We start from the raw sequence: 12,281 nt of genomic DNA on the forward strand, positions 1-12,281 counted from the left end.
ATCTTGGATCGCAAACTATCGTAATTAAAACGACACTTATGCGACATTAATTAGAATCTATATAAACAAGGGTAAGAGCCCAAGGCAGTAGTTTGTTTACATAAGTAGATTCAAATGGCTCTGAGCACTATGGGACTTAACATCTTAGGTCATCAGTCCCCTAGAACTTAGAACTAGTTAAACCTAACTAACCTAAGGACATCACACACATCCATGCCCGAGGCAGGATTCGAACCTGCGACCGTAGCAGTCGCGCAGTTCCGGACTGCGCACCTAGAACCGCGAGACCACCGCGGCCGGCTTACATAAGTAGAGCTGGTGCAAGTGGCCGTTTTGCTTACAGAAGAAGAATGTAACCTTTGTCCCAAAAGCTACCCCCTCCCCTCTCACTGATGCAGGTTTATATGTAACTAAGTAATTTCCATCAGATGTCTGTACATTGACTTTTACTAGTTACTTAAAGACAGTAGTGACAATCTGCTAGAGATGGAAACAGAATAATTTTGAAACTGTAGAGCTTCTATTTCAACAGAAAGTTAGTCTTATTTCGAACAATTTCTCTTATGTTTCCCTAATGCTATCCATTGAGTTTTTCTGTTTCACTTGTCACTGTGCCGGCGCATAATCCATTCGAAGTAAAAACGTTAAACTGTTTATACGTTTCAGATTTGGCCGGAGGATACAGTTTCTTATGAGCGTGGGCTTGATGGCAGTATCCCGATCACTGCTAACTGTTTCAGCGTCAGTCTTCCCACTGTACGTCGCTCTCTCGGCGGTGGCAGAGAGTCCAGGCATGCCTAGCTCAGAATCAGCTATAGCCATCGGTAAGCTTCTCTGACTTCGAAAGAATGAAATTAAAACGTAGTTGCATACTACTATTCACTCGAAAGTAGGAATTAGATCAAAATAATTAAAACTGAAAAGTGTGGGATATACATCTTCAAAAGATTTGTAGTTTCGTTTATATTTGCTGAAACATTTAAGAATATGTTAATTTCTTCTCATTAGTTTCATAGAAGTGGACTGCTGATTCAAGAGTTTCTGTAGAATTACAACTTTTTTCCCTTTCTGAAACATGTATGCAACCATGTCTACTTTATCTTACACTGTGTGTTGATACTAATATGTTTATTTTGTATTACGTTGTGTTGCAATATAATCGTCTTGAGACGTATTTTTGATGTGAAAGTATTTTCTAAATCTGGTTAAAAGTTAGATTCTTAAAATGCGTGAAGTGAGCTTCTAACAAATATGATACATGGTTTAAGAGGACATTGTACGTGAGCCACTAAAGAAGTGTTACATGGGAGACCCAGAACGTGAATGAATACTTCGATCATGTCGTGTGGTGCCGTGTGCCTAAAAATATATTTGTTGGCTTTATGACTCTAAAGTTAGCGGTATCTGATGCTGTAATAACTTTTGTTGTTGTTGTGATCTTCAGTCCTGAGAATGGTTTGATGCAGCTCTCCATGGTACTCTATCCTGTGCAAGCTTCATCATCTCCCAGTACCAACTGCAACCTACATCATTCTGAATCTGCTTAGTGTCGTCATCTCTGCCAAATCTACGATTTTTACCCTCCACGCTGCCCTCCAATACTAAATTGGTGATCCGTTGATGCCTCAGAACATGTCCTACCAAGCGATCCCTTCTTTTACTCAAGATTTGTCACAAATTTCTCTTCCCCCCAATTCTGTTCAATACCTCCTCATTAGTTACGTGACCTACCCATCTAATCTTCAGCATTCTTCTGTAGCACCACATTTCGAAAGCTTCTATTCTCTTCTTGTCCAAACTATTTATCGTCCACTTCCATACATGGCTACACTCCATACAAATACTTTCAGAAACGACTTCCTGACATTAAAATCTATACTCGATGTTAACAAATTTCTCTTCTTCAGAAACGTTTTGCTTTCGTTGATGTTCATCTTATATCCTCCTTTCAAGACACTGTCCATTCCGTTCAACTGCTCTTCGAAACCCTTTTCTGCCTCTGACAGAATTACAATCTCATCGGCGAACCTCAAATTTTTTATTTCTTTTCCATGGATTTTAATACCTGCCCCAAATTCTTCTTTTGTTTCCTTTACTGCTTGCTCAATATACAGATTAAATAACATCGGGGAGAGGCTACAACCCTGTCTCACTCCATTCCCAACCACTAATTCCTTTTCCTGTCCCTCGACTCTTATAACTGCCATCTGGTTTCTGTACAAATTGTAAACAGCCTTTCGCTTCCTGTATTTTACTCCTGCCACCTTCAGAATTTGAAAGAGAGTATTCCAGTCAACATTGTCAAAAGATTTCTCTAAGTCTACAAATGCTAGGAACGTAGGTTTGCCTTTCCTTAATCTTTCTTCTAAGATAAGTCGTAGGGTTAGTATTGCGTCACGTGTTCCAATATTTCTACGGAATCCAAACTGATCTTACCCGAGGTCGGCTTCTACCAGTTTTTCCACTCGTCTGTAAAGAATTCGCGTTAGTATTTTGCAGCTGTGTCTTATTAAACTGATAGTTCGGTAATTTTCACATCTGTCAATACCTGCTTTCTTTGGGATTGGAATTATTGTTGCGACTCAGGTCTTTCAGTGCTCTGTCAAACTCTTCACGCAGTAGGGCCTATCATATCTCCCATTTCATCTTCATCTAGAGCCTCTTCCATCTCCATAATATTGTCCTCTACAACATCGCCCTTGTATAGACCCTCTGTATACTACTTCCACCTTTCTGCATTCCCTTCTTTGCTTAGAATTGGGTTTCCATCTGAACTCTTGATATTCATACAAGTGGTTCTCTTTTCTCCAAAGATCTCTTTAATTTTCCTGTAGGTAGTATCTATCTTACCCCTAGTGATATATGCCTCTACATACTTACATTTGTCCTCTAGCCATCCCTGCTTAGCCATTTTGCACTTCCTGTCGACCTCATTTTTGAGACACTTGTATTCCTTTTTGCCTGCTTCATTTACTGCATTTTTATATTTTCTCCTTTCATCAATTAAATTCAATATTTCTTCTGTTACCCAAGGATTTCTACTAGCCCTCGTCTTTTATCTACTTAATCCTCTGCTGCCTTCCCTACTTCATCCCTCAAAGCTACCCATTCTTCTTCTACTGTATTTCTTTTCCCCATTCCTATCAATTGTTTCCTTATGTTCTCCCTGAAACTCGGTACAACCTCTGGTTTAGTCAGTTTATCCAGGTACCATCTCCTCAAATTCCCACCTTTTTGCAGTTTCTTCAGTTTTAATCTACAGTTCATAACCAATAAATTGTGGTCAGAGTCCACATCTGCCTCTGGAAATGTCTTACAATTTAAAACCTGCTCCCTAAATCTCTGTCTTACCATTATATAATCTATGTGATACCTTCCAATATCTCCAGGCTTCTTCCATGTTTACAACCTTCTTTCATGATTCTTGAACCAGGTGTTAGCTATGATTAAGTTATGCTCTGTGCTAAATTCTACCAGGCGGCGTCCTCTGTCATTTCTTACCCCCAATCCATATTCACCTACTACGTTTCCTTCTCTCCCTTTTCCTACTATCGAGTTCTGGTCACCCATGGCTATTAAATTTTCGTCTCTCTTCACTATCTGAATAATTTCTTTTATCTCATCATGCATTTCATCAATTTCTTCGTCATCTGCAGAGGTTGTTGGCATATAAACCTGTACTACTGTAGTAGGCGTGGGCTTCGTGTCTATCTTGGCCACAATAATGCGTTCACTATGCTCTATGTAGTAGCTTACCTGCACTCCTATTTTTTGGTCATTATTAAACCTACTCCTGTATTACCCCTATCTGATTTTGTATTTATAACCCTGTATTCACTTGACCAGAAGTTTTGTTCCTCTTTCCACCGAACTTCACTAATTTCCACTGTATCTAACTTTAACCTATCCATTTCCCATTTTAAATTTTCTAAACTGACTGCCCGATTAAGGGATCTGACATTCCCCCCTCCGATCTGTAGAATGCCAGTTTTCTTTCTCCTGGCAACGACGTCCTCTTGAGTAACCCCACCCGGAGATACGAATGGGGGACTATTTTACCTCCGGAATATTTTACCCAAGAGGACGCCATCATCATTTAATCATACAGTAAAGCTGCATGCCCTCAGGAAAAATTACGGCTATAGTTTCCCCTTGCTTTCAGCCGTTCGCAGTACCGGCACAGCAAGGCCGTTTTGGTTAGTGTTACGAGGCCAGATCAGTCAATCATCCAGACTGTTGCCCCTGCAACTACTGAAAATGCTGCTGCCCCTCTTCGGGAACCACACGTATGTCTGGCCTCTCAACAGATACGCCTCCTTTGTGGTTGCACCTACGGTACGGCTATCTGTATCCCTGAGGCACACAAGCCTCCCCACCGCCGGCAAGGCCCATGGTTCATGGAGGGGGGGGTAATAACTTTTAATGGTGGTAATTAGTAATTATGAAAGACTTAAGGTTCTGGAGAGGTTAGGTGTAAGATTTGGACGGAATACAGCTAAAGGACTGCGGGAACTGGATGAGCTTCTTGTACGTGAAGCAGAGCTAGCTGCTCAGCAAATGACAAAAGAAGTAAGAAAGAAAAGAAGGAGGCAAGCACTGGGTTGTTGTGACACTGAAGAAGACACAGACTATGAGCCAGGGCAATTCTAGTGCATGAAAGAAGCAGAAATGTAAGTCTGTATAAGAATTTGTAATAAAAAAATTTTAAACCTCAATATCTCTGAACTACATTTTTTTCCAATAAATGACCCGTTTTCTAAAAAAAGTATTGATGGTAGAGACATGAAATTTTCACAGCTTGCCAAGTGTGAGATTCAACACATATGGAAGTAGAATAATTAAAATATCCTGAGTTGTTTTGTTTTTATGTTCATTTATTTATAAAATTCTGTCAAAAAATTAGGTGTTTGAAAGAAAACATAACATGCCCCACAATACAATGTTAGTAATAATTATAGTTTAGTGCATCTAGAAAGGTGCATTCAATAATTATGGAAAATTGTAAGTTGGTGTCTTTAAAAGTTTCCAAGATAATGTGTCACAACATTCGATAATTTAACGTTGGCAGCATGGGACATACAACGTCCCCATAAGTCTTGGACAGAAATAATAAAAATTAGTTATTCCAAATGTGCTGTCGAAATGAATATTAGCATTATTTTTTGTTAAATTTTGAGGTATGTGGTTTCGGCTGCAGCACCAGAGTATTTTATGACAGGAATTGTAATCCATTATCGATACATCTGTTTCAGGAATCGAACTGACTGGCATCAAACATCGCTCGCTCGTCAACTTTTTGGCATTTGCCTTTTACTGTTTGGGAACAATTTCTATGGCGCTAGCAGCATGGTTGTTACGAAACTGGATTCAGTTTCTGTTGATTTCATCTGTCCCCTGCTTCATTCCATTGTTGCTACACAGGTAAGTACTTCAGTTATGAATTAACGTTCTGCACTTTTTTATTGGTCTATTGGTTCTCTTTCAATGTGGACACACTGTCGTAAGCCGTATCGACGTCTCCAGTTTATATTTTTATGATATAAGAAATCTTCAAAGTTATGTTTGTATAAAGGATTAAAATATAAGAACTGAGAAGAAATAGATATGTGTGTAGTTTACACTGACTTAAAGAAGTAAATCTGCTGAAAGGTGATCGTTTCGTGACGGAAGTCGTTAATTAGGTCGATGAATGTGTTGGTTGGAATGTTATATGGTTGTGGAGGTATCAAGAACGTGATTTGAGCATTGTGAAAGTTTGATGATAGAATTTCTAACCGAGTCTTACGTTGTAGAACAGTTAGAGAAGGAATATGCTGTACATGGAACTAAGGATAAATTCCAGCAAGAATTTCTGGACGAAGAAGAGGCAGTTGCCTATGGTAAAATTTACAATGCATGACACTGAAGAGAAGGAGATGTACTTAGCGGTGAGCATGCGATTTCTCATCCCAATGCAAGACAAAAGTGTTTCTAACAAACGGAGTCCCGCCCATAGGTTTAAGAGAAATGTGATTTAAGAAACGGGGCTTCGGCAACGCTGTAACTGCGTGAAGTGTAGCCAAGAACATGTATCATGAACTCAGCGCCCTGACGGAGCTGTCCCATTACCTGAGTGAGACGAAGCAATGCCGTAAAGAATGAATATGTAAACTCGCTGATATTTGAGTCGCGTTCGCTCCAAAAAAAAAAAAAAATTTTTTTTCAGTTAAAGCATCAAACTATATCCAGTTTACATCTCCACAACGCAGTGTCTTGTGAATTTCTTTCTGTTACTGATGCCTGTTTTTAAACACTGAGACATGACATGAACTTCTCACAGACCTAAACGACCATTTGTTTCGTCCATGACACAAATATAGCCAATAGAGGGTAATAGTAGACACCGTAACATCATCTGCATCCAATGAGGCATAAAAACACAACAGGTACGCTGCACTAGACTGCACATTATGCAATGCACAATAATTCCATTCCATACGTTTGACGTCCAGGCTTATGTTCACAGAGGTGGAACGTACAGTTACGGGCAACGTTCACTTTGGAGAAGAAGCCCAAGGCGACCGACCGCCTTGCATTTGCAATCACTTCGCTAGTCGCTTGATCACACTTTGCTGGACCCTACCCAACACACCTGCAGTCACCACTGCTGAAGTGGCATGCAGGCGAGCTGTTACATCGCTTACATCAGCGAGTGGAGTATTACGAACTGGTTCCTAAAGGTCGCTACAAATAAAAATCTAGTGATTTAAGGGCCAGGGAACGTGAAGGCTAGAACATTGGACCTCCACGACCAATATATTTCCTTGGAAATGCTTCATTTAAATAATTACACACATTAATCCCAAAGTGCGGTGGTGAACTATAATGCTAAAACCATAGCTGTCGCCGAACACGAAGTGGAACGTTTTCTGATGGGTCATGCAAAGTATTGCAAAGAAACTTATGATACAGAGGCGCATTCAACTTGTCTGGTAATAGGTAAGGGCCAAAAAGAACTCCTTTCTCGATCCCAGCCCACAGGCTTATGCCAAGCTGGTATCGGTGATGTTTCGACCAATAATGGCTGTTCGGGGGGGGGGGGGGGGGGGGGGGTTGAAAATACGTTCACGAGTAAGGTAGATTCATCAGTCTCTATCACATTATCTTCCACTTGGTGCAAAAGCCATTCACAAAACTATACTCGTCGACTTCGGTCTTCTGCCCACTGGTGCTGAGTCAACATGCAATGATGTGGATGCAGTTCTTCATCGTGCAAACAATTCAATAAGCAGTCTTTGAGATATCTGAGACTGCCTTGCAATATCACGTGTACTTCACCAAGGTGAAAAGTTTCAAGGAATGTGTCCTCTGTTAGTAGAATATGTCTTAGTCCTTGTGTAACACGGCTGGCGGACAACTGGTGGGGGACGCTTAAACTGTTCTGGCTTTGACCATGTGCCCTGTCTACCCCACATACCTGGTACTCCCGTGCAGTCGTATTATTTCTGCTCCACACTGCTGCTGGCTTGCCTGAAATTATGTATGTAAATATGCATGCGTGTTTAGAGGAGCCACTCAACACTAAATACAAGCCGGCCGCTGTGCCCGAGCGGTTCTAGGCGCTTCAGTCTGGAACCACGCGACCGCTACGGTCGCAGGTTCGAATCCTGCCTCTGGCATGGATGTGTGTGATGTCCTTAGGTTAGTTAGGTTTAAGTAGTTCTATGTTCTAGGGGACTGATGACCTCAAATGTTAAGTCCCATAGTGCTTAGTGCCATTTGAACCATTTGAACTAAACACAACACTGTCCTACGTCTGGTATGAAGTTATATTCTGAGACGATAAGAAAATCGCAGGTTGAACTGTTTCCACACTAAGTCGTAAGTGTTGATGCCAATTAACATTCTTGCTAATTTGATGAGAAGTCATAATTATCATTCCCTTATTATTGTACAGTATTCTTGACGACTTTAATGTCTGTGACTGTTGTACTTCGCGCCGTCACAAGTATTTCACAGCCTTACTCTGGCCGAACCTACGGTGATAGATACACAGGCAATGATGATGATTACCTGTCCACAATTAGCACTTGGACGACCGTACGCGTAACCGTCGCGACGTGGCTGATTATTGATTATGGGGAAACGTGATGACCGAACACTTGTTCTTACGCTCGCTTCAAGACACTGGCACCTGATTGCTCTCCTTTGTGGTAAACTATTTTACTTATTTGCATTAGTTTCATTCTGGGAGGCCGAACACGACGTGGATGAGTGATGTGCCGTACGACGCGCAAACGGGCAGCTACTCTAATACGTTATCGGCGGCTCTGCTCATACTTAATTACTTGTTTACGCACTTCTCAAAAATTGGTTCAGATGGCTCTAAGCACTATGGGACTTAACTTCTGAAGTCATACCTCCCCTAGACTTAGAACTACTTAAACCTAACTAACCTAAGGACATCACACACATCCATGCCCTAGGCAGGATTCGAACCTGCGACCGTAGCAGCAGCGTGGTTCCAGAGTAAAGCTGTGAAGCTCCTAGTACTGCTCGGTCACAGCGGCCGGTTTACGCACTTTTCACTGAATCCATTTCCGTATCTCATTACTTCACGATGATAGTACTTGCATCCACACTTGATCTTCCATAATAATGCCTTTCCCATGAAGAACTACCCACAACACAACATAGCAGCTCCGTGTCCCGTGCTCGACTCTGCAAAACAGCCGCTCGCAAAGATACCACGCAACCAAGCCAGCGATATAACAATATGCTTACACTTGGACGACCTCTGTCCGTTACTTGTGGACGAAGATGACTGGTTTACCGAGGCGATGAAAAACATTCTTATTGGGATGGTGGCTTTGAGGGTACCATGAAGCACACATACGAGCAGCAGCAGCAGCAGCTTGATTGGCAGATGCACCCAGCACCAAAAGCATATCGACATATTCGTCGTTTGTGTACTGCATCGGGAAGCCGCCCTACATGAACTTGAGGGGACCAATTATGGTTGCGCAATGTGCAGTCTTTAGACACACAAATCCAGTTTAATGTATCCCACTCTCGTGTGATAGGCTGTTGTCATGTGACAAAGTAATGTCCTGCTTATAAACGACGAGAAATGGGGAAGGACATCTAAAAAGTAAAAAATGAATCTGAACAGCATTTTTTTCTTTTTTTGTAGGAACCATAGCTCCATAATGGATATGGGTTTGATGCCCTATCAGTCCACACAGTGAGCTAAAACAGCCGGTATGGTGGTGCAGAGTGATACTCGTTTCTCTGTGCACTGCGATGCGCTGCACGATGTGACACTGCAGTTTTTAATTACATTTACATCATCATCATCATCGTCATCGCATTCTTCTTCTTCTTCTTCTTCTTCTTCTTTGTCTGTCTTATGACAACTTTCATGTGGAGGCTCTCCATCGTGTTCTAATCTAGCATCTTCCTCCTTCGTTTGTTTACATGCCCGTCGTCTAATAGTATCCATTGTTTTCCTACCACTTCCTCTCATTCCTTATACGTTTCCCTGTGTAATTATTTCTTACCGTCGGTTTCATACATGTGTTTGCAAAATTCGCCCTCTTTGATTTTGCTAGATAAACTTGCCTTGAATCTGTATGAGGATTCGCATGGCGACCTCGCAGTGCGGCATTTTCTCGTCACGTAGTACAATGTGCCAGTAGCAACGAGTAGAGAAGACATAACGGGATTTGGTAGCTCACGTTTGCAAGTTTGCGGAATGCTGTGAGCTTAATTAGAAGGACGCCTGTGGATGACGGACGCAAAAAGTGAGATTTAGAGATCTTCGTTCAAGGGTTAATACAGTCTGATTAAAATAGGGGGCAGAATTTCCGGAAGATGGTGACGGGATGTAATTCATGTATTAGTATGGTTTAAGCCATTTCCAACTTCCTTTTAGACAGTTTCTAAGATAGGCTTTCTTATAAATCTGCAGAAGAAAATCAGCTCAGCTGTTTTATCGCTTTAGTAAGACTTGGTAAGACTTGCGCAATGATAGTGGAGACTGAGGTGGATGTTGAGGAAGAAAAATCAATGGTTGGTTAGCCTACGACTATATTAACGGGTTGTAGACATTTAAAGAAGACATACAATTATGAATGTAGAGATGAAGCGATGTTTGTAAAGCTGAGAAAGGTGGGTAGAGGGCGAACGAGAGAGTACGGTCGTCGTGCTGATATAGCTGGGTCATCCGAAATAGACTCGTTTACATTTTTACGATAAGCTCGGGCACTGAAGGTTGAAGTGCTTTCAAAGACACTCAAGTCTTCATATAATAAAAGGAACTATCATAGGTTATAGAAAGTTCCAGTTGGGAATATTTGGTAGGGGATTTCCACTTCCATCATTTGCGTTACACCCGCCGTCAGAACAAAGACATGAGAACTATTTCTCACGTCTCAGATAAAAAATATGTAAGCCTAGTTAAAAAGAACGAAGAATGATCATTAGGAAGCTAAGGAGAAGAATGTTTAAGATGAAGTGAGTTGACAAAATGATGGAAATAGCTGACGATGGAAGATTATTGGAAGTGATCAGAAAGAGGAAAAAATTGTCGCTGGGAGGTATACCGCATAGCAATTGTCGGCAAGAAAGAATTATAGAGGGAAAACCAGAAGGAATGATGGAAAGGATAAGGAGAATGATGGATGACGTGGAGGAAATTACACCATGAACATGCAAACAGATGAAGGAAGATGTTTAGAACAGGACACGTTTGGGAGCTTCCACTTGAAAACTTTCGTAAGACAGATGAATAATAATAATAATAATAATAATAATAATAATAATAAGAAGATGATGATGAAGACGTTTGAACGTAAATGTAATAATTTATTAGCTTGCACAACAGAGTCGATGACTTGCTCGATGTGTTCATTGTGCTATTGGTATTTATTGGCTCAGACGACTTAGGAAAAAATAATCGTAGCCTCACCTGCCTCTGCAAACGTGAATACCCTGAAGAGCCAACCTGTCTAATATCGTATACGGCCCTCGCGAGCACGCAGAAATGCCGCAGTACGACGTGGCATGGACTCGGCTAACGTCTGAAGTGGCGCTGGAGGGAACTCACACTATGAACCCTGCAGGGCTGTCCATGAATTCGTAAGAGTACGAGGGGGCGGAGATCTCTTCTGAGCAGCACGTTGCAAAGCATCCCACATATGCTCAATAATGTGCATATCTGGCGAGTTTGGCGGCTAGCGGAAGTGTTTAAACTCAGAAAAGTGTTCCTGGAGACTCTGTAGCAATTATGGACGTGTGGGGTGTCATCTAACACAGTCCTGCTGGAATTTCGCAAGTCCGTCGGAACGTACACTGGACATTTGTGGATGCAGGCGATCGGATAGGATACTTACGTACGTATCACCTGTCAGAGTCTTATCTAGACGAATCAGATGTGCCATATCACTCCAAGCACACGCCTCACACCATTACAGAGCCTCCACCAGTCCCCTGCTGATATGCAGCGTTCATGGGTTCATGAGGTTGTCTCCATACCCATACACGTCCATCCGCTCGATTCAATTTGAAACGAGACTCGCCCGACCAGGCAACATGTTTCCAGCCATCAACAGCACATTGTCGGAGTTCACGGGCCCAGGCGAGGCGTAAAGCTTTGTGTCGTGCAGTCATCAAGGGTACACGAGTGGGCCTTCGGCTCCGAAAGCCCATATCGATGACGTTTCGTTGAATGGTTCGCACGCTGACACTTGTTGGCCCAGCATTGAAATCTGCAGCAATCTGCGGAAGGGTTGCACCTTCTGTCACGTTGAACGATTTTCTTTAGTCGTCGTTGGTCCCGTTCTTGCAGGATCTTTTTCCGGCAGCAGCGATGTGCACTCGTGAAATGGTCTTACGGGAAAATTCCGCTTTATCGCTACGTCGTAGATGTTGTGTCCCATCGTTCGTGCGAAGTCTACAACATCACGTTCAGTCTCACTTAAATCTTGATAAACTGCCACTGTAGCAGCAGTAACCGATGTAACATCAGCGCCAGACTTTTGTTGTCTTATACAGGCGGTGCCGACCGCGGCGCCATATTCTGCCTGTTTACATGTCTCTGTATTTGAATACGCATGTCTGTAACAGTTTTATTGCCGATTCAGTGTAGCTTGCGAGGTGTCAAATGCATCTTTGGTCCAGCAAGAATAATTCTTCGCTGTTTCAGCAGCGTGACGGTTTGTAGTATTTGATTTTATTCATTAAAAATTTTGTTGTGCACAGCACCGCCACAGACATGAAAGTCATTAAAATATTATAGAAAG

At 42.0% G+C, this 12,281-nt stretch overlaps 1 protein-coding gene across 1 annotated transcript in view; it reads left to right on the plus strand.

Annotated features, from left to right (window-relative positions):
* The first annotated feature begins 753 nt into the window (after positions 1 to 753).
* The window catches only part of LOC124607440 (carcinine transporter-like), a 65,306-nt gene continuing 53,778 nt past the window's right edge, over positions 754 to 12,281 (plus strand). Inside the window, exons 1-2 of the mRNA XM_047139770.1 lie at positions 754 to 824; positions 5,253 to 5,421. Coding sequence (XP_046995726.1) covers positions 794 to 824; positions 5,253 to 5,421 — 200 coding nt within the window. The 5' untranslated portion in view covers positions 754 to 793. The remainder of the gene's footprint in view (positions 825 to 5,252; positions 5,422 to 12,281) is intronic.

This window comes from Schistocerca americana, chromosome 3, assembly GCF_021461395.2.
Source record: "Schistocerca americana isolate TAMUIC-IGC-003095 chromosome 3, iqSchAmer2.1, whole genome shotgun sequence".
Taxonomy (NCBI): Eukaryota; Metazoa; Arthropoda; class Insecta; order Orthoptera; family Acrididae; genus Schistocerca; species Schistocerca americana.